This window comes from Lactuca saligna, chromosome 3 (assembly GCF_052625555.1).
Source record: "Lactuca saligna cultivar CGN05327 chromosome 3, ASM5262555v1, whole genome shotgun sequence".
NCBI classification, from domain to species: domain Eukaryota; kingdom Viridiplantae; phylum Streptophyta; class Magnoliopsida; order Asterales; family Asteraceae; genus Lactuca; species Lactuca saligna.
The window spans coordinates 153,355,072-153,380,889 of NC_136419.1; the positions used below are offsets into that span (position 1 = coordinate 153,355,072).

General features: G+C 38.2%; 3 protein-coding genes across 6 annotated transcripts; 2 read left to right on the plus strand and 1 right to left on the minus strand.

Moving 5' to 3' along the window:
* Positions 1-14,769: 14,769 nt before the first annotated feature.
* LOC145036080 (uncharacterized) lies at positions 14,770-15,385 on the plus strand. Its single transcript, XM_078984560.1, has 2 exons — positions 14,770-15,015; positions 15,068-15,385. Exons 1-2 carry the CDS (start codon positions 14,770-14,772, stop codon positions 15,383-15,385), a joined length of 564 nt encoding a protein of 187 aa, XP_078840686.1.
* A 144-nt stretch (positions 15,386-15,529) lies between these two features.
* DL1C (DYNAMIN-like 1C) lies at positions 15,530-22,080 on the plus strand. Of its 4 annotated transcripts, XM_078986029.1 has the most exons (16): positions 15,530-15,859; positions 15,964-16,027; positions 16,356-16,460; positions 17,007-17,108; positions 17,969-18,019; positions 18,211-18,272; positions 18,849-18,939; positions 19,160-19,224; positions 19,480-19,674; positions 19,824-19,943; positions 20,025-20,095; positions 20,193-20,418; positions 20,530-20,580; positions 21,021-21,276; positions 21,375-21,514; positions 21,790-22,080. In XM_078986029.1, exons 1-16 carry the CDS (start codon positions 15,728-15,730, stop codon positions 21,913-21,915), a joined length of 1,857 nt encoding a protein of 618 aa, XP_078842155.1. In that variant the 5' UTR covers positions 15,530-15,727; the 3' UTR covers positions 21,916-22,080. The 4 variants fall into 4 exon arrangements, with proteins under 4 accessions (XP_078842155.1, XP_078842157.1, XP_078842156.1 ...); XM_078986031.1 differs by lacking the exons at positions 17,969-18,019; positions 18,211-18,272 and having other exon boundaries at positions 15,776-15,859; positions 15,964-16,132; positions 16,223-16,460; XM_078986030.1 differs by lacking the exons at positions 17,969-18,019; positions 18,211-18,272 and having other exon boundaries at positions 15,776-15,859; positions 15,964-16,132.
* Position 22,081: 1 nt separating this feature from the next.
* On the minus strand, positions 22,082-24,729 carry FKF1 (flavin-binding, kelch repeat, f box 1). Its single transcript, XM_078986028.1, has 3 exons — positions 24,368-24,729; positions 22,878-23,926; positions 22,082-22,805 (listed from the first exon to the last, which is right to left on the minus strand). Exons 1-3 carry the CDS (start codon positions 24,646-24,648, stop codon positions 22,207-22,209), a joined length of 1,929 nt encoding a protein of 642 aa, XP_078842154.1. The 5' UTR covers positions 24,649-24,729; the 3' UTR covers positions 22,082-22,206.
* Between the last annotated feature and the right edge of the window lie 1,089 nt (positions 24,730-25,818).

The window sequence follows — 25,818 nt, forward strand, 5'->3', positions numbered from 1 at the left end:
TCTAGAATGGTTCTTTCTATTTTGAAGCATTGCCTTGTAATGGAATATACGAAATTGTGATAGTTGTAGACAACTTAGGAAATGATGTGTTGCATATAGATTCTTCCAATAGTTTGGACAAAGCATGCTTGTGGAATTGTCGTCTTGGACATGTCAACAAGAAGCGCATAGCCCAAATCCAAAAGGATGGAGTGTTAGAGTCATTCGACCTTAGGGATGATGATGTCTGCGAGTCTTATTTACTTGGAAAGATGACCAAGTCACCCTTCACTGGCACTTGTGAAAGGGTGAGGGTTTATTGGATCTCATACATAGCAATGTATGTGGGCCTTTTAGATCCCCCACAAGGGATGCAAGCCGCTTCTATGTGACTTTCACAAACGCTTATAGCAGATATGGGTATATCTACTAAATCAAGCATAAGTCAGAAACCTTTGAAAAGTTCAAAGAATTTAAGCAGGAAGTGGAGAATCAGCTAGGAAGGAAAATTAAGATGCTCCGATCCGATCGAGGTGGTGAGTGTCACACCCCGAAAACCAAGGCGGAAACATTTCCGAGGCGGACTCCACGTTGAGTATAAAATCCAATGCACATAGTAAGCAAAGTAAACATCCATTACATTACATATGAAAATTTACATTTGTTCAAAAGTAAAGTTGTACAAGTGATATATATATATATATATATATATATATATATATATATATATATATATATATATATATATATATGTATCTATGAACAAAAGCAAGACGTGACTTCAACGCACTCCGTCTTCGACAAAAGGATCATCAGGTACCTGTCTAACGCGGACCTGAGAATACAAGCATTTTAAAAATCAGCATAAAGCTGGTGAGTTCATAAGCGGTTTTGTTTCTGAAAATGTACGAGTTTCCTTTTGGTTTCTGAAAATGTTACAACCCAAGAAAATCCCATATTTTCTTATATGTAAAGTTTAGTTATCTGTTATGTTACACTGTTCTGGTTATGTTCAACTGTTATCCCAGGAAAATCCCATATTTTCCTAATGTGAAAGATGTATACTAAAAACCTGGTTATCCTTGTAAAGTGTATGTTAGTTCATCAATCCAAAATGTAATGTAAAAGATGTACACTGAAAATGTATTACTTTTAACACGTATATAAAACAAATAAATACAAAGTAAACTAGTTACTAAACCCATTATTACTAAAAAGTAAATCTCTGTTATCCAAATTGCGAGTTCCATAACCATACGATAGACTAATTATGGCAATAAGTAGTCCATCTCACTTTATGACTTTCATCACCCTTGAACCTTTCGGTTCGGTTGTAGCTAGCAGCCAGGTGCGGGGTAGTCAACCCCTTATAGATCTATACACTCAAGTCACGCTCCCTATCTAAGAGATTCTGGTTACAAGGGCGGTCCTCCACTCGCGTATCTCTGTGGAGTGTTCTCCGAGGACGTGTCTCCAATTTATAGGAATAACAAATTTGCTAGTAATAATACTGAAAGATCAAATGACTATCCTCCACCCGCGTATCTCTGTCGAGTGTTACCGAGGACGAAACAATATTCTAAGTTCAATTGTCATGCTTTTAATTGTTATAATGTGGGAAAACATTTGTGAAAATATAAAATACAACAATTTATAATGTTTTCACAAATAATATGATAGTGTGTTTTGCAAGTTCAACAGTTATCTGTTATGATTGTCAGTGTTAAAAGCATATGTAAAATGAAACACAACATATACAAAACAATTTTTAAGTACAAGTATTCCTTGTACTTTGCTTGTATTCCCCCTGAAAACAGTGAAAAACATTGAAAAAGGGTAGCGGTATGAACTCACCAGATGAGAAAACGTGTCGGTTTGGATGCTATGTGTCGGTTCGGGGCTTGATAACGCGTGAGGTTCCTATGTAATATGAAATGGTATACAAATGTATCTAATTAGACTTTAAATCACTAATTAGGTATGATTATACACTCCAATACGAGAAAACACTTAAATCAAGTGTTTGGAGTGACCCGCGTGACATCTACGGACGTATAAGGCTTTGGAAAATGAGTTTGCTCATCAAGAGTAAACTCCTTAGGGATTTTACGGCCCTAAGACCATAACCATATGAGTTCACGGCCGTGAACTCATGAATATGGGGTATTATGGTTCAAAATGGTCAATTAACACTTGGGAAGGGTTGCTATGATTTAATCTAAGGCATACGAATGAGTTTTACCACCAAAGGAACCATCAAAGGCAGTTTACGGCCCTAAACTAGGAGTTTACGGCCGTAAGCTCCTATATACTCATTCCTTTCATGATTTGGTGGCCCTAGATCAATCACACGTGATTCAAACCAATTTTACAAGCCTTAGAATGAATTTAGGGCATCATTTGACTTGTGTTAGTGAGTTTACGGCCCAAGAACCCATTCTAGGGGGGTTTACTTCCATGAACTCTCCAAGGGGTGGTTTTCATCAAGTTTAAGGCCCCTAAATCGATTGTGGTTGATTCTAGAATTTAATCTAAGGCTATTGGTGTGTTTAAGTGGCATTTAAACACTCAAATATGAGTTTACTCTCCATGAAGGTGATTTTACGGCCCAAGCATGTTCTTGGGTAGTACACTCATGTTTCCTCCCCAAAAATTGGATTCAAGGTGTTCTAAGTCCAGTACATTAAGTCATATAGCCATATCTAAGCTCCAAAGGTCGATTGGAAGGGTTTAAAGGCTCAAAAACCCCTTATATGTGTGTTTACGGCCAAAGCATGTTCCAAGGCTGTAAACACATGAAAATGGTCCTAAATGATTGATTGAACTCGGATTTGAAGGTCTAAGATGCTATACTAAGCGTTAGGGAAGTTACCTTGGTGATTTGGAGCTTAAATTTGATGTTTTTGGACTTGAAACTTGGATTGGAGGAGAGAGGTTTGAGAGAGAGTGAGAGAGAGTAGTGAGAGAGATAAAAAGCTTCAAATGGAAGCTTAAACCACTTTAAATAGGTTCCAAGTTATGTACACGGTGGAATTCTACCCGATACCGACGTTGTACGATGCTTTTGGTCGCACCCGATTAAGTTGCCGTAACCCGATACGGTCCATTCTAAAATGTTTCTGATTACTAATATGGAGTGTTAGTATGAGTTCTAAACATGTTTAGACACCCATTAAGTCATAATAGAAATCCCACAATTATGATTTAATTTAATGACATAAACAGAAATGAAATTGAAATCGACGAGTTTATTAACGGAAAGGGTTACAAATGATGGGATGAACTTCGGGTTGTCACATTATCCCTCTGTTTGAGGGAATTTCACCCCGAAATTCAGAATTAACATACAAATCATGGATCTAGGAAGAGATGTGGATACTTCTGTTGAGTCTTCACGCTCCCAAGTGAATTCCGGTCCCCGCTTGGCATTCCAGCAAACCTTCACTATCGGGATGCGACTTTGTTTCGTGCGTTTGATCTCTCGATCCATGATTTTGATTGGTTCCTTCACGAAGTTCAAGTTTTCATTGATCTTGATCTCGTCGAGAGGGATCATGAGGGTTTCATCGGATAAGCACTTTTTAAGATTCGAGACGTGAAAGACGGGGTGGATGTTGCTAAGCTCGTGAGGTAATCGAAGTTTATAGGCTACCGAACCGATCCTAGCGAGGATCTCGAAGGGTCCAATGCACCTCGGATTAAGTTTCCCACGCTTTCCAAAGCGTACCATACCTTTCCAGGGCGAGACTTTCAACAGGACACGGTCTCCAACCTAGAACTCCATAGGTTTTCATCGTATGTCAACGTAACTCTTCTGTCGGTCTCGTGAAGCTTTCAGTCGTTCTCGGATCTGGATGATTTTATCGGTGGTTTCACGGATAATTTCAGGACCAGTGAGAGCACTGTCAGGGAATCGACTCTTGTCTAGCTGCGTGTCCCCTACCTCGGCCCATCACATAGGGGATCTGCACTTGCGACCGTAAAGAGCTTCGAACGGGGCAACGTTGATACTGGTGTGGTAATTGTTGTTGTACGAGAACTCGATCAAAGGAAAATGTGTATCCCACAACTTCCCGAAATCAATGACACATGCCCTAAGCATGTCTTCCAGGGTTTGGATAGTTCTCTCACTCTATCCGTTGGTCTGAGGGTGATAGGCCGTGCTCATGTCTAGTTTGGTTCCAAGAGACTTCTGAAGAGACTGCCAAAATCTGGAAGTAAACCTGCTATCTCGATCAGATATAATGGATGCAGGTACAACATGCAATCGAACCACCTCTTGGATGTAGATTCGCGTGAGTCTTTCCATTTTGAATGATTCTTTGATTGGGATGAAGTGAGCGGATTTTATCAAACGATCGACAATTACCTAAATGGTATTGTACCCACTCGGACATGTGGGTAACTTGGTGATGAAATCCATGGTAATCATCTCCCATTTCCACTCAGGTATCTCGGGTTGCTGGAGCAGACACGAGGGTTTCTGGTACTCGACTTTCACTTTGGCGCAAGTCAAGCACTTGCCTACAAATGTAGCGATCTCAGCTTTCATGTTTGGCCACCAGTATTGTTTCTTGAGATCTAGGTACATCTTGTCCGAACCTGGGTGAACTGAGTATTTGGTATTGTGTGCTTCCTCCATGACAATCTCCCTGAATCCTCCGGACTTTGGAATCCAGATTCGATCCATGAACCAATAGACTCCGTCACCTCTGATCTCAAGTTTCTTATCTATTCCCCTCAAGGTTTCGCTTGATTTGTTCTCGGGCTTGAGGGCTTCTATCTGGGCTTCTTGGATTTGCATGGATAATTGGGAATGGATAGTCATCGTTAGTATCCTCACTTTACGACTTGAACTTTCCTTTCGGCTAAGGGCATCTGCTACCACATTGGCCTTGCCGGGATGGTAGCGAATTTCGCACTCATAATCGCTGAGCAGCTCTACCCATCATCGTTGCCTCATGTTTAGGTCTTTCTGATTGAGGATGTGTTGCAGGCTTTTATGGTCAGTGAAGATCGTACACTTGGTTCCGTAGAGATAATGTCTCCAAATCTTCAGTGCAAAGACTACGGCTCCTAACTCCAAGTCGTGTGTGGTATAGTTGACCTCGCGTGCCTTCAGCTGTCTTGAGGCATAATCAATCACTTTTCCTCTTTGCATAAGCACACAGCCTAAGCCCTGATTAGACGCATCACAATAGACTACAAAGTCTTTTGTCCCTTCGGGTAGGGACAGAACAGGCGCGCTGCACAAGGCTTGCTTTAATGTTTGGAATGCTGATTCTTGCTTTTCACTCCAACAAAAGGGTACACCTTTCTGTGTTAGAGTGGTTAGGTGTTTGGCGATTTTGGAAAAATTCTGGATAAATCTCCGATAATAGCCGGCGAGACCCAGGAATTGACGGATTTATGTGGGTGTTTTCGGTGCCGACCAATTCTCTATCGCTTTAATCTTGGAAGGATCCACGTGAATACCCTCCTCGCTTACCACGTGACCAAGGAAAGTCACCTTCCGAATCTAGAATTCACACTTTGAAATTTTCGCGTACAACTTTTCGGATCTAAGGGTTTCCAGCACTGACCTCAAGTGTTGCTTGTGATCTTCTTCGCTTCTGGAGTAGACAAGTATGTCATCAATGAACACAATGACGAAATTGTCCAGAAAAGGGCGACACACCCGGTTCATCAGGTCCATGAACACTGCCGGTGCATTGGTTAGACCGAAGGGCATCACTACGAACTCATAGTGTCCATATTGAGTCCTGAAAGCTGTTTTGGAAACATCACTCTCCTGAACTTGTAGCTGATGGTACCCTGACCTAAGGTCTATCTTTGAGAAATAGCTAGCTCCCTGAAGTTGATCGAAGAGGTCATCTATTCGTGGAAGGGGATATCGGTTTTTGACGGTCAACTTGTTCAACTCACGGTAGTCGATACACATCCGGAAGGATCCATCTCTCTTCTTCACAAACAAAACCGAAGCTCCCTATGGTGAGGAACTCGGTCTGATGAACCCTTTGCTGAGTAACTCGTTGCGTTGGCTGGATAACTCTTGCATTTTTGCTGGAGCTAGGCGATATGGAGACTTGGCTACAGGGGTAGCTCCAGGAATTAGGTCAATGCGAAATTCGACCTGACGTTCGGGAGGAATTCCTGGGAGCTCTTCCGGAAAGACATCAGGAAAGTTACAGACTTTGGGGATGCTCGCGAGGTCTTTAATTTCCTGTCTCTCGTTGATTACATGGGCTAGGAATGCTTGGCACTCCCTTCGCAAGAGTTTCTGAGCTTTGATGCAGGAAATGATGCGAAGGTTGGAGATGAGTTTATCGCAATAGATTATGAGAGTTTGACCTACAGGAAGATTGAGACAGATGGATTTTTCGTAGCAAAGGATATCAGCATGATTGGGACTCAACCAATCCATGCTAATGATAACATCAAAGCTCTTTATGGAAACTGGCATAAGATCGATGGGAAATGAATGATCGTTCAGGGTAAGAGTACAACCTATGAATACATCGCTAGCGCTTTCTTTCTCACCGTTAGCCATCTCGACGGTAAACGTTTCGGTTAATGGTTGGGGATTAGGTTTTAGATTATGTTTGAACGAATGACTAACAAAGCTACTTTCAGCACCCGAATCGAAAAGAATGCTAGCATAAGTGTTGTTAAGAAGGAACGTACTCGAAACAACAGTGGGATCGACGACTGCCTCCTCCCGTCCCATGGCTAGGACTCTCCCGGTATTATCAGCTGTCGCCTTCTTGGGGCAGTTCCTCTTGTAATGCTTAAATTCTCCACAATTATAGCAGGCTTGACCAACCCCTGCTCCAGAAGATTGGTTTGCGGATTGGGCTGGTGCCTTGCAGAATCGGACCGTGTGCCCCTTTTTACAACAGTTGGTGCATGATAGCTCACGAAAAGGGCCTGGGTTATGGTGGTATTTGCACTTTTCACACTGGGGAAGGTTACCAGCATGCCTACTAGTAGGTGTCTGAGTTGTAGATCCCACAAAAGAAGCAGCAACAACGAGGGTAGTAGCAGCATGAACTGCTACAGTCTTCTATTTCTTTGAGGATCCTTGAGAAGATTGACCTTTCTTCTTTTTCCAAAACTTCCTCTTCTCACCACTAGTCTTGGTCGGTTCAGGGGTGGCGGTTGTTTCCTCAACATCATCAATGTGGTCAATCAGGGTCTTGGCTAAACTTTTGGCACTGTCATAAGTATCTGGCCTTGCAGATAAGACGTTTCCTTTGGTCGGTTGGGTTAGCCCGCAAACAAATCTCTCTATTTTCTTACTCTCCGGGGTAACCATTCCCGGACAGAGTAGTGCCAGGTCATCAAACCTCGAGGTGTATGCTGCAATATCGGAACCCTTCATCTTCAGGTTCCAGAGCTCGTGCTCCAACTTCTGAATTTCGCCCCGAGGGTAGTACTCCGCTAGAAGCAGTTCCTTCATGGCTTCCCATCCCATAGCATTGGCTACAGGTAGAGTTAGGGATTTGACTCGGCCGTTCCACCAAGTCAGGGCTTTATCGATAAAGGTACAGGATGCGAACTTTACTTTGTCGGACTCCGAACAAGCACAAATTTCAAAGATGGATTCGATTTTCTCGAACCATCGAGTGAGGGAAATGACACCTCCAGTTCCATTAAAGGACGTGGGTTTCGCACTCATGAAGTCTTTATAAGAACCCTCTTTTCGGTGTCTCTGGTTATCTTCTAGGTTTTGGGGTTGGGGACCACCTCCTGAACTACCGGGGTTCATTTGTGACATGGCAGCTATCAATGCGGCAGTAATAGCTGTCTGTAGCGTTACAAGATCAATTTGAGGAGAAGGTGGTGGTGGGGGGTTGTTGGTCTTTGAACTGGGTCTCTTTCTTAGAGGCATCTTGATCTAATAAGATCAGGAAAGAGAGGATGATAAGTCCTCCGAATTGAATCAAGAGATATGACATATATATATATATATATATATATATATATATATATATATATATATATTCCGAATAAGCGATAAAGCAGGAAAGAGTTATCAAACAGATAAATTATCGCTAAAGGAATGATCAGGGAACAACGCTTGAATGAGGATTTCTACAAAGGGTTGGCTCGAGAAATACTCCCATAGTATTTCATGATTCGCTACGACCATGGTTCGATGTTTAGGGTATTAGGGTAAGTTTTAGGCATGCTGAACAGCACAGTCACTCCCAAGCACATGTTGGCCGTGTCTCGAATGAATATAGTTGGCCAGGCTATATTGATCCTAGACACAACTACATAACTGCCCAGGTTTAACCGCAGCATACAACACCCATTTACTTATGTTTTGTTCTACTTGTAGTTACGGATCTCGACGGTTAGGTATACTTGTATACTTTTGAAAATACTTATACTTTGAAATATACTTTTTAATTCAGAGCACTTAGGCCCCTTACTATTTATAGTTTTATACCATGTAAGGTTTGGTATACTTTATTCCCTATAAACAAGGGCTCTGATACCAATCTGTCACACCCCGAAAACCAAGGCGGAAACATTTCCGGGGCGGACTCCACGTTGAGTATCAAATCCAATGCACATAGTAAGCAAAGTAAACAACCATTACATTACATATGAAAATTTACATTTGTTAAAAAGTAAAATTGTACAAGTGTGATATATATATATATATATATATATATATATATATATATATATATATATATATATATATATATATATATATGAACAAAAGCAAGACTTGACTTCAACGCACTCCGTCTTCGACAAAAGGAGCATCGGGTACCTGTCTAATGTGGACCTGAGAATACAAGCATTTTAAAAATCAGCATAAAGCTGGTGAGTTCATAAGCGATTTTGTTTTCTAAAAATGTACAAGTTTCCTTTTGGTTTCTGAAAATGTTACGACCCAAGAACATACCATATTTTCTTATATGTAAAGTTTAGTTATCTGTTATGTTACACTGTTCTGGTTATGTTCAACTGTTATCCCAGGAACATCCCATATTTTCCTAATGTGAAATATGTATACTGAAAACCTGGTTATCCTTGTCAAGTGTATGTTAGTTCACTAATCCAAAATGTAATGTAAAAGATGTACACTAAAAATGTATTAGTTTTAACACGTATATAAAAATAATAAATACAAAGTAAACTAGTTACTAAACCCATTATTACTAAAAAGTAAATCTCTGTTATCCAAATTGCGAGTTCCATAACCATACGATAGACTAATTATGAAAATAAGTAGTCCATCTCACTTTATGACTTTCATCACCCTTGAACCTTTCGGTTCGGCTGTAGCTAGCAGCCAGGTGCGGGGTAGTCAGCCCCATATAGATCTATACACTCAAGTCACGCTCGCTATCTAAGAGATTCTGGTTACAAGGGCGGTCCTCCACTCGCGTATCTCTGTGGAGTGTTCTCCGAGGACGTGTCTCCAATTTATAGGAATAACAAATTTGCTAGTAATAATACTGAAAGATCAAATGACTATCCTCCACCCGCGTATCTCTGTCGAGTGTTACCGAGGACGAAACAATATTCTAAGTTCAATTGTCATGCTTTTAATTGTTATAATGTTGGAAAACATTTGTGAAAATATAAAATACAACAATTTATAATGTTTTCACAAATAATATGATAGTGTGTTCTGCAAGTTCAACGGTTATCTGTTATGATTGTCAGTGTTAAAAGCATATGTAAAATGAAACAAAACATATATAAAAAGTTTTGAGTACAAGTATTCCTTGTAGTTTGCTTGTATTCCCCCTAAAAACAGTGAAAAACATTGAAAAAGGGTAGGGGTATGAACTCACCAGATGATAAAACGTATCGGTTTGGATGCTATGTGTCGGTTCGGGGCTTGATAATGCGTGAGGTTCCTATGTAATATGAAATGGTATAAAAATGTATCTAATTAGACTTTAAATCACTAATTAGATATGATTATACACTCCAATACGAGGAAACACTTAAATCAAGTGTTTGGAGTGACCCGCGTGACATCTACGGATGTATAAGGCTTTGGAAAATGAGTTTGCTCTTCAAGAGTAAACTCCTTAGGGATTTTACGGCCCTAAGACCATGACCATATGAGTTCACGGCCGTGAACTCATGAATATGGGGTATTATGGTGCAAAATGGTCAATTAACACTTGGGAAGGGTTGCTATGATTTAATCTAAGGCATACGAATGAGTTTTACCACCAAAGGAACCATCAAAGGGAGTTTACGGCCCTAAACTAGGCGTTTACGGCCATTAGCTCCTATATACTCATTCATTTCATGATTTGGTGGCCCTAGATCAATCACACGTGATTCAAACCAATTTTACAAGCCTTAGAATGAATTTAGGGCATCATTTGACTTGTGTTAGTGAGTTTACGGCCCAGGAACCCATTCTAGGGGGGTTTACGGCCGTGAACTCTCCAAGGGGTGGTTTTCATCAAGTTTAAGGCCCCTTAATTGATTGTGGTTGATTCTAGAATTTAATCCAAGGCTATTAGTGTGTTTAAGTGGCATTTAAACACTCAAATATGAGTTTACTCTCCATGAAGGTGAGTTTACGGCCCAAGCATGTTCTTGGGCAGTAAACTCATGTTTACCCCCCAAAAATTGGATTCAAGGTGTTCTAAGTCCAGTACATTAAGTCATATAGCCATATCTAAGCTCCAAAGGTCGATTGGAAGGGTTTAAAGGCTCAAGAACCCCTTATATCTGTGTTTACGGCCCAAGCATGTTCCAGGGCCATAAACACATGAAAATGGTCCTAAATGATTGATTGAACTCGGATTTGAAGGTCTAAGATGCTATACTAAGAGTTAGGGAAGTTACCTTGGTGATTTGGAGCTTAAATTTGATTTTTTTGGACTTGAAACTTGGATTGGAGGAGAGAGGTTAGAGAGAGAGAGAGAGTAGTGAGAGAGAGAAAAAGCTTCAAATGGAAGCTTAAACCACTTTAAATAGGTTCCAAGTTATGTACACGGTGGAATTCTACCCGATACCGACGTTATACGATGCTTTTGGTCGCACCCGATTAAGTTGCCGTAACCCGATACGGTCGATTCTAAAATGTTTCCGATTACTAATATGGAGTGTTAATATGAGTTCTAAACATGTTTAGACACCCATTAAGTCATAATTGAAATCCCACAGTTATGGCTTAATTTAATGACGTAAACGGAAATGAAATTGAAATCGACAACTTTATTAACGGAAAGGGTTACAAATGATGGGACGAACTTCGGGTTGTCACAGTGAGTACCTGAGAGAACAAATTGATCTGATGCGCAGGGACAATGTTTGAAAACTCAAACCTTGAGTTAATACTTAAGATTAATGTTTGCTTGCTAATGAATGTTCCAGTCAAGTCTAGATAGACCAGTCTAGTCTGAGTTAATGTATTCAACAAATATTCAATCCATAAATGAAGAATGAGAATTAAGATCAAGGTAAAGCTAATAAATGAAGAATAAAGATAATGTTGTATAGAGAGTGAGGTAAATGAAATATTGCTAAAAGGTTTGAACAATTCGTCACTTAGATTTGCATTAAAAGCTCCTATATATAGGAGAGCATGATACAAGGTATAAAACGGAATACATACAAAGCAAGCTTGTGTTTCGTACAAGCTTGCTAACTCGTAGTCGCATCGACAAAATTCTGCAACATAATCCTTGAGAAAGTTTCTGGTAGCATGATAAACACCCATACTGATATCATCATTTTGAAAAGTCTGAAAGTGAGAAGCTATAGTCAGGATATCGTTCGGATTCATTACGGGAAAAATGGCATCAATGATGGTTTTATAAGTTGGTTTATTTCGGACAACCTGGTACCGGAATAGTGGACAACTGAGTTCGAATTTGGTGAGGATCTTCGTTCCGTACCGAAAGATCTTTGTAATCTTCTTCCTTGTCCATACTTCCTTTAGGGGAAGCGCATTCTTGGCATATAAAGTTTTTAATATTTCACGCTCTGTCCGGATGGTGATCTCCGGATTGTTATTGGGATGGAGAGGAGTAAATTTGATGTAAAATTTGCTGAAGGGAGAGAGGGGCAGATCAAGCTACTCCGAATCATCAGAAGGAATGTTATAGTACTTGGTGGGTACTATATCGACATCCTTATGGATACCTTCACGACATAGAGGAGAAATGCCACACATTGGATCAAGATTGTCTTTTGCATTAGGTGTCACATTTAATTTAGGTGTTGTTTGTTTTTTTGAAGCCAAAATTTCTACAGTCTGTAGACCACATCTGCAAGCCTCCACGACAGAAGTGGTGGACCAAATGTTTGCAGTTTGCAATAAGAAGAATGTTTGTTTTTAACGTCTGTAGCTTTTGAAATATTTTACAAACTTAATTTCATGTCATAAAAATTAAAAATGCATTTTCAGCAAAAAAAAAAAAGAAACGAAAAAAAAACTGGTGGCCTATGTTTTTTTTGTTTAGGTTAAAAAAAGGTCTGAAGACATTTGAAGACAGTGACTCATGTCTGCACCAGGAAGACCTCGCACATACGTTTTTTGATCTGCGCATTTCCAAAAAAACAAACACTCTGCGAGAGCATATGTAACACCCCAAAAATACGAGCCAAAAATTTCATTTTTAAAACGTGTGCTTAGCCAGAACATTAGGAATAAAACATTCAACGATCATATCATTTCACAAAAGATATTGCATGTTTGGAAAACATTTTTATAAAAACAGAAACGTGTCAGAGTACAAATCCCCATGTGATATAATAATACGTAATATAAGCATGTGTGTGATGTACCGCTACCGCGCCAGCTCCTTCCCCTTCGAAGAAGAGGTACCTGAAATCAAAACTGAAAACTGTAAGCACGAAGCTTAGTGAGTTCCCCCATCGTACCACCTACCATACAATCACATATCATACATATAGCCAGGCATTTCTGGGGTGCCCGACCTACCTGGTACAGCTATTCTGGGGTGCTGACCTACCCGTGTCAAGCCATTATGGGGTGCTGACTACCCATGTCAGGCCATTCTGGGGTGCTAACTACCCATCGGTCCTAACAACCGATCCTCGAGGACTATTTCACCCCTACTTCTACTGTCACATATATCATAACATAACATATTATGAGACATATCTGGGGTGTCCGATCTACCCTTCGGTCCTAACGACCGAACTTGGGGACTATTCCCCTCCTATTACCACTATCACATATAACATATTATGCCATCATATAAACATCTCATCGCATACTGTCAAACATATCTGGGGTGTCTGACCTACCCTTCAGTCCTAACAACCGAACTCTACTACTATCACATATACATATCATGCCAGCATATAACATATCAGGTAGTAGCAAACCTATTAATTTAGTTGATTTGGATAATCTTCCTTCGGATCCCTCCAAAAGACCAAGAATCTTGAGTTATAATGTTAATCAAAGAGATGATATACGATGCTATTATTGGCTTAAGGGACCTTGTCAACCACGCGGTCATAAATTCCCGAAAACATAAATTGGGAATAAGTTTAGAGGTTTTGTCCTTACATGGTTTAATCAATATGCTACTTGGCTAGAATATAGTATCAAGAAGAATAAAGCATTTTGTTTATTATGTTACTTATTTAGAGACCATATTGGAAAACAAGCCGGTAATGATGCATTTGTTACTAAAGGGTTTGATGATTGGAACAAATCGGATAGACCTTTGACGCATGTCGGTGGGTTAATAGTTTTCAAAATAGAGCCTTAAAAAAATGTTAAGATCTAGTGAAATAAAATCAATCCATTTCGTTTGCCTTTCCTAAGCAAAGTGAAAGTGCAAGGAAAGAGTATCGCATCTGATTAAATGCTTCTGTTGAGGTGTGTAGACATCAACTTATTAGTTCATTACCATTTCGTGGGCATGATGAGTCGGAAACGTCTTTGCATTGAGGATAATTCTTGGAAACAGTTAAAGTTGTTCAGAAACTTTGCGAGGATGTTCGTAAAGTTACATTAGAAACTGCCCCAAAGAATAATCAAGTGGTTCACCAAAGATTCAAAAAGATATTGCACACTGCTTTTCACAAGAAATACTTAAAGCTATCTTCCAAGAAATTGGTGATGATGTTTTCGCATTATTAGTTGATGAGTCGAGTGATGTAGGTGTTGTTCATGTAACAAATACATCTTCAAAATCTCTTAAATATTCCATAGACTCGTTATTTAATCAACATGGATTGAGTATGGAAAAAGTAAGAGGACAAGGTTATGATGGGGCAAGAAATATGAAAGGTGAATTTAATGGTTTGAAAGCTTTAATTTTAAAACATAATGTTTCGACTTTTTATGTGTATTGTTTTTCTCACCAACTTTAGTTGGTGGTTGTGGCGGTTGCAAGAAATCATAATGGTGTTGGAAACGTTTTCGACATGCTTTCCCTTGTTGTGAATGTGGTTTGTGCTTCTTGCCAACGAAAAGATATGATTCGTGAAGGTTATAAAAAGAGAGTGCATGAAGCAATTGGTATAAGTGAAATTGAAACCGGGATAAGTTTAAACCAAGAGCTTTCACTAATACGAGCTAGAGATACACGTTGGGCTTCTCATTATATTGCACTTGATGTTGCGCCTTTTAGAACTTACAAATTTGTTGTCTCAAGCTCTTCAAAAAAAAAAGATCAATACATAGTTGAAGCGGTTTCCTTGGTAGAGATAACAAAGAAAAAATTGCAAAAGTTTAGAGATTAGGGTTTTGAAAATCTTCTTGAGGAAGTTTATGCTTTTTGTGAAAAGTATGATATTCAAAAAGTGGACATGTCGGAAAATTATGCAAGGAACCGAAGAGTAAATACCGACATCAACAATCAACATCATAATAAATTTGATATCTTTACCATGGTTATTGATATAAAACTTCAAGAGTTTCGTGATCGTTTTAGCGAGATAAGCACCGAATTGCTTACAAATATGGCGGCTTTGAGTCCTTGTTACTCATTTATGCAATTTGATGCATCAAAATTAGTGAAATTGAGTATGTTATATCCAAAGGATTTTACTGAGGTAGAAAGGAGGAATCTTGCACAAGAACTTAATTTTTATTATGATGTACTAGAAGATGTTCGTTTTTTCTAATTTGAATGGAATCATCGATCTTTCTAGAGTCATGGTGGAAACAAGAAAACACATTTCATATTACTTGGTGCATCGGCTAGTAAAGTTGGCATTAGTTTTGCCCGTTGCAACCGCAACAATGGAGAGATGTTTTTCGGCTATGAAACTTGTGAAGTCAGATTTGAGAAACCGGATTGGTGATGATTTTTTGAATGCTTCTTTGATTTGTACAATTGAGAAAGAAGAATTAACGAAGGTTACAAATGAAGTTGTAAATTATCATTTCCAATATATGGAAACATGTGAAGGACAATTATAAACTTATAATATGTATTTGAACATGTTTTTGTAATGTAACTTTGTTACTTTTATTTGAATGCATTTTGACCCGACTTGAAAAAAAAAATACCTCTGGTGCTATATACACCCTTAAATCTACACATTAAAATGTGGGTGTGCACACTAGATAATTACTTTTTAACAACCTTCGTCCCACTCAACCATTTTTTTGGTTCAAATCTCTTTTTCTCGCCCAAATATGAATCTAAAGCGAAACCCTGAATCACAAATTCATTCTTCATTTAATCAAATTTCCTGAAAATCAACCCACATTGTTGTAGCAGATAATTAATTGTGGAAAATCAGATCCTAATCGGGAATAATGGCGACGATGGAGAGCTTGATTGGGCTCGTTAACAGGATACAGATGGCTTGTACCGTGTTAGGAGATCATGGAGGTGAAGACATGTCTCTTTGGGAAGCTCTTCCTACTGTCGCCGCCGTTGGTGGTCAGGTCAGCCTATATTCTTCCTTCTGGAAATCACATCTTTTTGTTTTTGCTTTATCAACCTAACATTGCCATTTCCATTTTTGTTTTGGTAAAAAAAAAATAATCAGAGTTCTGGAAAATCATCAGTGTTGGAAAGCATTGTTGGCAGAGATTTCCTACCTCGTGGATCTGGTATCATATTGTTAATGATAACACGGTAGTTCTTTCAAAACAAAAAGACTTACCGGGGGAGAAAGAGAATTAGCTAACAAGGATTATCATGTTTCTCCCTCAATGGTATAAAGGAGGACTATTTGGCAATGTTTTTCAAGTATATTGAAAGATTATGGAAGAATTAATCTTTTGAAATGCATATTTTTTCATCAGAAATGTTAAAGCTAAAAAGGAAATTCATGTCTTGTTTTGTGGATGTTTTCTTGAACTATAAGGTATTGTTACAAGGTGGCCTGACTCATTTCATTCTTCTTTTGTGGATGTTTTCTTGTTCTCGAACTATAAGGTATTGTTACAAGGAGGCCATTGGTATTGCAGCTACATAAAATAGAGAGGGGAACTGAGTATGCAGAATTTCTTCATGCTCCAAGGAAAAAGTTCACTGATTTTGGTATGTTAATTAGAAATGATTGATTCTTATCTTTTTCTCGAGTTTCTTTGATCAATATTGGTGACTTAGCATGAGTTTTACGAAGGAAAAAGAAATACACAAAAAAGATGAAGTGATGGGCTTTATTTAGCAAGGCCAACATAGAGTCTTGGTCCCTTAAACTGTAGAAATGCTACACATACAATAGATATGAGTGTGTAGTCTTTATGAAATTATAGTTAGCTACTACAGTGACTTCAACTCGGATATGATGTCACCACTAGCATTCATGATCAAATATTATTATTCCAAGAAATACTAAGCTCCATTTGATAAGTAGTATGATGCCACACGTTTCTTTAATTTGAACTGTTTGGTTATCTTCATTAACGACATATTATTTCTTTAAATTTTGTCATGATATTATTTTGGTTGTACAAATTAGCACTGGTTTCCCTATGAAAATCATTCTTATTCCTTCTGTCATGTAAACAGTTACTCAGATTCATATGTATTGCCTATAATGTCATATATTATAACACTAATTCTTTGGTTTTCCTTGAGTAGCTATTGTGCGTAAGGAGATTGAAGATGAAACAGAGCGTCTTACTGGGAAATCAAAGACGATATCTAACCGTCCAATTCACCTTAGCATTTACTCTCCAAATGGTACCCTAACTTTTATTTTTTCTGGTAGTTGGTTATTATTGAATAAAGGTAGCCAACATGGGAAGGCTAAATAGTTCTTAGGAGTAAATTTAGTAGTATTACATTCCCTTCCATATATAGCATCTCATTACTATAAACAGAAGATCCCTTATTTAGAATGAATGCATCAATATCCTTTTAGGTGTAGAGACCATGTAAAATTATATTTCCGGTTCCACTAATCATATACAACATGGTTAAATGCAAGAAAGAGCGACATACTTCCATTTATTTGTGTACTTTAGCATCCTACTTTCATTTCTTTATACTACAACATTCTACTTGTCATCTTTTTCTTATTAAAGCAATATACCAAATGATAACATTGTACTTTCGATTTTTTTTGTAGTTGGGAAAAATCTACCAAATTACCGCGTTGAACTTCATAAAATTTCCTAATTTACATTATACTTTTAAATATCAACCCAATTATAGCAGAGTATTTGGACGGTTTTTGTTACAATTGGGTAGATTTTTCAATATACATATGTCGTGAAATATAATTAAAAACAATAAATGAAAGTACGTGTATGTTGCTAACTTTTGCATTTTTTACCCTATATAACCATAGGCCTAGACTGAAGATAACCTTGAGAAGATGCATAAAGTTTTGTTTAACCTAAAAAGTTTGAAGTCACATGAGGGAGTACTAATTCTTGAGCGTATGTATGTTACTGTGTTCTGAATTCCAATTTCCTTTGTGGTATCCATGAACCATGACTTATAATATTTATAAATGTACATGGTCACATTTCAATGTTTCCTTTCGATGGTTAGTTTAGATACATCAACATTAAGTTTTGAGTTTTTTGCTTTTACAGTTGTGAACCTGACTCTTATAGACCTTCCTGGGTTAACAAAAGTTGCTGTAGGTGAGCATTTACTAGTATTTATGTATAACATCATTTTTTCCAGCCTCATGGAATGGAATTGGACAATATTTGTAGGGATGATAAGAGCACGATGTCCCTGTCCCACATTTTTTGGTTCAAATATTGTCCCTACTCATTCATTCCAAACACAGTATAACATGTCTTAAAAAAGTAATGGACTATATTTGCAGAGGGACAACCAGATTCCATTGTTGAAGATATTGAAATGATGGTCCGTTCTTATGTTGACAAGGTCGGATTACCTTGGCTGCTAGTTGTTGCTAAAATTTGTGTTGTATAATATGAAAATTTTGATTTTCACACAAGCGGTATGATGTTTTTTTTTACACACAAAAGTTAGCACTAAAATCAGTAATTAACAAATGAGTGTAGTGTAGCTTGGACTAAAACCTACTTCACAATTGAGACCGTGTATCAGAGAGTCAGGTTAAACGTCCCGCATCATGATACATGACATCAGCTCTAGATCTTATGTATTATGTTTATGTATATCCTTTTTTTTAATTAACGAACTTAACAGAAAGAATGACAACATAGAAAGTCAAGGAAATGAGGCTTTCTCCATTAAGTTGTAGCTCATTACAAAGTTTCCCTCATTTACTCTTTTCTTCCACTTCCCCAAGTATGTTGTCATCGTCTAAAATACTTTTGGAACACCATTTATCCAAACAACACTTACTAATCGGAAAAAAAAACAGAATCTTAGTTTAGTAGTAACAGACTACATTAAAAAGGGTGGGTTAACATGGCTCATGCATCATTAGTTCAGTCGTTTTATATCTAATAATTTGCTTTGTTATTGGTGTAGCCGAATTGCATTATTTTAGCAATTTCTCCTGCTAATCAAGACATTGCCACATCCGATGCTATAAAGCTTGCTAGAGAAGTTGATCCTTCAGGTATCTTATCAACTCTTGCATGTTGCGATTGGACCAGACTCAACAAGCTTTCTAGGGATACTTTTGAGGAGGAGGATCGAGAGGGCACTTACACTTTTTTTTAGTATGTACTAGATATCGAGAACCTATACAACCTTTTTGGGTGCGACAAGGAATTTCAAAAAAAAATCCCATTGACATCGGTCTTGATTTAAGAATACTAAATTAATGATTTTCGTAGGTGACCGAACATTTGGAGTGGTAACCAAACTTGATCTCATGGATGCGGGAACCAACTGTTTGGATGTATGTGATTATCATTTCACGAGTATTTCGATATATATATATATATACACACACACACGGGACTTAACAAGTATTTTAGAGGATGTGAATGACGAGGGGATAGAGCCCCAATCCCATCTTTTTGGGTGAGACAAAGGATTGCATTGACATCTGCCTCAATCCTAGTCCAATGTGCATAATAATACATACAACCATACTTGATTGGTTATAGTTAAAAATGTTTGGTTGGTGTTGGTGTGATTAAAAATATGACAGGTTCTTGAGGGAAGATCCTATAAGCTTCAGCATCCATGGGTTGGAATTGTAAACCGTTCACAAGCTGATATCAACAAGAATGTTGACATGATGGCTGCTCGACGAAAGGAACAGGAATATTTTGAATCTAGCCCTGACTATGGACACCTGGCACATAAAATGGGTTCAGTATATCTTGCAAAGCTTTTGTCCAGGGTCAGTCTTCACTCTTTAATCTTCATTCATACATATTTTCTTAGCTTTACTGTATGTCTAATGTCTTATTAGAATATATATATTTATTTGCATATGGATTTGACTGTTTGACAAGTTTGTGGTGGTGTTTCTGTTTTTTCCTGAATCAGCATTTAGAGAGTGTTATCAGGCAGAAGATACCAAGCATAGTTGCTTTGATAAACAGAAATATTGATGAAATCAATGCAGAGCTGGACCGTATTGGCAGGCCAATCGGAGTAGATGGAGGGGTATATTATTTTTTTTTTATTTTTTATTTTAATACTTGCTAAATATTCATTTTTGTTTTTTGCTTTGTTTTTCCTCGACAGGCACAACTTTATACTATCTTGGAAATGTGTCGTGCATTTGACCACGTGTTCAAAGAGCACCTTGATGGAGGGTAATGCATGAATGATATTTACTTGGCATTTTCTGTAGTTGTTAATTTAGTCGACTGCAAATTTCAAAAGTGATTATTATTATTATTCTGGGAGCAGGCGAGCAGGTGGAGATAGGATATATGGAGTGTTTGATCGTCAACTACCAGCTGCTTTGAAAAAGCTTCCTCTAGAGCGCCACCTGTCTACCAGTAATGTGAGAAAAGTAGTTTCAGAGGCTGATGGTTATCAACCCCACTTGATCGCCCCTGAGCAAGGTTACAGAAGACTAATAGATGGATCTCTTGGATACTTCAAGGGACCAGCTGAAGCTTCTGTGGATGCCGTATGTACATTTTCCATCTTATATACCTGTTGCTGTTTCTTACACAACACAACACAACACAAGCTCGGGGTTGCTTCCCTCTCATTGAATTAACTTATTAACTGTATGTAGGTACACTTCATTTTGAAAGAACTTGTGAGGAAATCCATGGCAGAGACGGTGGTAAGTAAATCGTATACAGACACGATCTAAACCCTAAAACCTACCATGTATAACCTGAGTGGAATATTTGAATTTTGAAATTTGTTCAAGTTCAAGTTATTTATGCCACTGCACCCAAATTTAGCTTGCTTGCATCTAGAAAAAGCTCATATATAGCTTGAACGATGACTAATGGGATGAGGTTGAGGAGTCGTCTTTTGCGTATGCAAAAGATCAAGAGGGCGTTTCTGTCTTTACTTGTTTTTTCTATACCTAATTCTTTTTGGGTGGGACAAAAAATTGTAGTTTGTGTCCAGTGTCGTTGACATCAACCAAATGCAGTATAATCACAACCACAAACACAAGCACTTTTGTTTGCAACCAAAGAGCAAGGAAATATTATTATATTCTCTGAAGTGAATAATACTTGATGATATGAATATGATGTGTGATGAACACAGGAGTTGAAGCGGTTCCCATCACTCCAAGCGGAGATAGCAGCTGCTTCAAATGAAGCACTGGAAAAATTCCGTGATGAAAGCCGGAAAACAGTTAGCCGCCTCGTGGAAATGGAATCAACTTATCTGACTGCCGAATTTTTTCGGAAGATTCATGCTGAATCAGATAACAACCCCAGAGACATCCATAAAAACAAGCATTCAACCACATCCCACCCAAATGCAGATCGTTACAATGATCATCACTTCAGAAAGATTGGTAAACACCCTACCCTATCCATCCATCTTCCCATTTGATCTATATATTTGACTTTGACCTGTAGTGTTGTTATTTTTCAAATGAATGATTGTGATCAGGATCAAATGTGTCTGCTTATATTGGAATGGTTTGTGACACTCTCAAGAATACCATCCCCAAGGCTGTTGTTTATTGTCAAGTCCGAGAAGCAAGGAGATCTTTGCTCAATCTCTTCTATACACAAATCGGTAGAAAAGAGGTAGATATCTTGTTTTAGCCAACATTTGTTCCAATGCCGTAATATACTGTATTAGGTGGATCATATGGCAACCTATATATTATAATCAAAAGAAAAAAAGTCCGTGATTGTTAGTTAAGTTGGTAAAATAAGCATCATACCATTTAATTTACCAAATGGTGATGAATGTTTTAATGCAAATCAAAAGAAAAAAAGTCCATGATCGTTAGTTAAGTTGGTTAAAATAAGCATCATACCATTTAATTTACCAAATGGTGATGAATTTTTTAATGCAGAAAGAGCAACTTGGTAGAATGTTAGACGAAGATCCAATGCTCATGGAAAAGAGAGAGACTTTATCCAAGAGACTTCACCTCTACAAGTCAGCAAGAGATGAAATCGATTCAGTCTCATGGAAGTGAGAAAGTAAGCGCCTTGCCTCATCACGTTTACAAATCTGTACAACTAACTCTCTTCTTTCACACAAGTTAATTTTGTTCATTTGTACGTCATCATCTTATGTTGTGTACTAAGGTTGAAAAGACTAGAACTTGATTTGCTAAAAAACAATATGTTGTGTTACGATAGTTACTGTTTTCAGCTTCAAATACATATACATATCAAAGTTTTATAAACATACAACGGAAAACCTGTGGTAATTATAAAACTTGGAAACAAAATCCTATATGATAATAATTAAGAAAGAGGAATATTCATGGGTCCACATCCTGCCTGCTTGCCAAACACAACTCATGCAACTCATTAAGCACCCACTCTTCACCGGTATGACCACCCAACACAAGAACCCTGGTACCCCCAACAACACAAGTACTATGACCCCAAGCAAACTTGGGAGGTTGACCAGGCACATTCAAAATTCTCCAAGATGGTTTCTCCTCGGCAGGGTCCAACAAAAACACCTGAGAAGGGGAGTGCAGCCCAGCAATGGAACCACCAAATATTATAACCCGCCCGCATGGCATACTCATGGCTACGTGGTCAAGCCGTGGTGGTGGGACCACAGCACTCTGGGTCCCAACACCCGTGAACCCATTGCACTCCAAAAGCCTCCATTCAGGCTTCTCATCCATTACATCCATCGTATATGCCTCACTTGATCTTAACCTTAAGTGACCGCTGTTTGCCAGACCCCCGTACATGAGAATTTTTGTTCTTCCAAAAACAGACAGCGAGTGTCCCAGTCTAGAGGGTGGGACCGGTGAAGTCGGGATTTCTCGCCACATCGGTTTTTCCATTGTCAGATCAAGGATAAACGTGTCGTTCAGAAGGACTCCTGCGTCTGTGCACCCGCCTGAAGATAAAGATATAATAAGAAACCAACTTTAACAACATGTTTAAAATAAAATTAAAATTAACTACAGACCTGAAACAACTAATTTAGATCCTTCTATGGTGCAAGAGCTGTGCCAAGATCTTGGCGGGGGTGGACCAGTGCCAAACACTTGTATCCAGGTTGGTTGTTTGGCATCCAAGTCAAGAACAAACACATCATTCAACAATCCTTGTTTCCCACACCCACCAAACACCACCAACCAGGAGCCATTAAGTGAGGAAAGCGTGTGCCCCCATCGCCCTGGTGGGGACGACTTGACACTCACCTGCCGCCACTCGGGATTGACAGCATCAAGATTAAGAACAAACGTATCGTCCATTGGCTCCATGTTAACTCCTTCACCACCAAATAAAACAAGCCGGTTTCCAGCTGCACATGCGCTAAAATTACAACGTGAAGGCTCGACTGTACCTCCGACTCTTAGTTTCTTCCAACAAACAGCCTCAAGAGTGGTGAGCTCACGAGCAAGACGGCCCCACCCTAATTTATTATTAGTCATATGTTCTAATGCACCTGTCACTTCTCTTCCCCAAGCATTCTGACAAACCATTTTTCTAACATGCTCGTTCTTTGTAAGCAGGCGGATCCGCCTACAAACAGATCCGATTGAAGCAACATCTCTGGGTGTCAATCGGGACAGAATGTCTTGAGCCATTACTTCATCTGAAAGTTGAAGAATCCCACACTCGATTTGTTGTTGTTGCTCGATGTTTGGGGAGTGGAATTTATCACTTACTTGTTGATTAGATTGAGAGTGAGAGTGAGAGTGAGACTGAGATTGAGATTTGACGTCGTTGTTGTGAGTCTCTTTGAAAACAGGGTAGGATATCGAATTTAGATCGATTTTGGCTTCTGTGAATACTTGGATGCCTATCACGTGTGTGACTATGCCATCATCACCATGAATTGGAGCAAGTCTTAGCCGGTTGACCAATGGAGTTCCGTCTTTTCTGAAGTTGAGAAGCTCTCCCTGGAAATCGATTCCTTCTTCCAGACATCTTCTGATCTCTGATACACACACAGGGTCCACCAATGGGTGCCGTCTTTGGGCTCGGGGGTCTCTGTACTGCAAGAAACGACTGAGGCAAAACATTTCCAAATAAGTACATTTCTCAAACTACAAATAAAAAGAAAAAAAAAAGTGAAAAATACATTGCATTTAACTCTATTAATTATGCTTTTCAACTATCATGCAAAATTTCTCCCTAGAACTGCTACTGTTGGATTCGATATCAATCAACCTAATTGTAGCCAACTCTCAAGTTCCAGTTGGAAAATAACTGAAATTGGGAGCCAGATCCAACAATTTGATACAAATGCAAAAATAAACCAAGCGACGCATAGATTCAATGAGTAAATGTAAAACACAGAGCTCGTTAAACCTCTTTTCTATGAGATCTACAAGAAGAACACATGTTTTCCGTACACTCTCATATGAGCGTTTAATTGATAACCGGAAGGGAAACTTTGAACTAAAAGAATAACAAGTAGTAAATCGGAATGAGAAAGTGGAAATATACCAGTTCCGACCAAGGACTTCATCGGCACGATAACCGGTGGTGGATTCGAATACCTTATTAACGTAGATTATAGGAAAATCTGGTTCCATAGCATCCGAAACCACAATTGAAGTCGGAATCATCGGATTGAAAAACTCGCCTAACCTCAACGAAAATCCACCACCGCTCTCCTCCTCCTCATCGTCTATGTCGTCGTAGCAGTAGTCGTCGTCATCGGTTGCGCTTTTGAGCCTCTTGATCCTCTGAAGATCGTCTGATTCATCGTCTATAGGCATCCCCATGGCTAGTCAAGCAAGGAAAAGATAGAATGGGGAATGGAAGGTGAGAGATAGATATTTATTCAACTTTCAAAATCCCATCAAAATATCCCACTTTTAAAATATCCGCCGGAAGACATACATAAATAAATTAACTTTTTTGTTTTTTCTTCCTTCATTTTACCGAAATTGATGCGTCGTAAAACAGGACACGTGTTGCTTTATACATCACCCTCATATCATAATACTATAATACTATTTGAGAAATTAAATATATTTTTATATTTCCTCTTCCTATCAATTTAAAATGTTAAAATGTATCCTATTTAATAAAATTAATGATATTTTAATATATTTTTAATATATTTATCATCATTATATTACTACCCAATTAAAATATTAACATATTTCATATTTAAATAAAATTAATGATATTTTTAATACATTTATCATCATTTAAAATAATTAGAAAGATGTCTAAGAAGATAAATAAAAGAATATTTAATTTATCATACGATTTTATTACCAAAGTCATCTCACATACATGTCGATCATTCGTTTTATAACATAAAACAATAAATGCAATACTTGCAACGTATTTATTTATTAAGAAGAGCATTATATATTTTTATCATTTTGATAGCATGCTTTGAATTCAGTTTGTTCATTAATAATGATTTTTTGTTATCTTAATTGTACTTGATAGCAGGCTTTGAATTTAGTTTGCTTATTAATAATGATTTGTTGTTATCTTAATTGTACTTGATCTATATCAAAATTTAGTAGTAAACAATTTGTAACAGTTTTATCATATAACAAAATAAAAAACGATTAAACATGAAGATATTTAGGGTGTGGGGCAATGCAAAAGCAATTGACAAGATGTGACGTGTATCGTAGTTGAAGATATTTTTATAAGTCTACCACAAATATCTCATCTAATCAGTCAGTTATCTTCCTCTATATAACCTTAATATTTAGATATTTAGATATTTCGATCACAGTGGCGCGAATATTTGTTTGTGATTCAGATTCTGTTTTTGATACTTTCGGCCAAAAGGACTTTTGGCCCAATAATGTCCCAAAACTTAAGGTCCAATAGTGGCCCAAAACCTAAGACCCAAAATGGTTCATGGTGACCTAAATACGCCTAATGTACAACTTGTTTGGCACCAAGGAAAAATGTAACGCCTC

Bases quoted from the DNA above. Each gene is read 5' to 3' on its own strand.
- LOC145036080 (XM_078984560.1), top strand. From the start codon at position 14,770: ATGTCGGAAAATTATGCAAGGAACCGAAGAGTAAATACCGACATCAAC. The intron at 15,016-15,067 runs GTAGAAAGGAGG...ATGATGTACTAG, and splicing joins ATCCAAAGGATTTTACTGAG to AAGATGTTCGTTTTTTCTAA.
- DL1C (XM_078986029.1), top strand. From the start codon at position 15,728: ATGGCGACGATGGAGAGCTTGATTGGGCTCGTTAACAGGATACAGATG. The intron at 16,461-17,006 runs GTATGTTAATTA...TTCCTTGAGTAG, and splicing joins GAAAAAGTTCACTGATTTTG to CTATTGTGCGTAAGGAGATT. The intron at 21,515-21,789 runs GTAGATATCTTG...TTTTTAATGCAG, and splicing joins CACAAATCGGTAGAAAAGAG to AAAGAGCAACTTGGTAGAAT.
- FKF1 (XM_078986028.1), bottom strand. From the start codon at position 24,648: ATGGGGATGCCTATAGACGATGAATCAGACGATCTTCAGAGGATCAAG. The intron at 23,927-24,367 runs GTATATTTCCAC...GTTTTGCCTCAG, and splicing joins GAAGTCCTTGGTCGGAACTG to TCGTTTCTTGCAGTACAGAG. The intron at 22,806-22,877 runs GTCTGTAGTTAA...CTTTATCTTCAG, and splicing joins ATCTAAATTAGTTGTTTCAG to GCGGGTGCACAGACGCAGGA.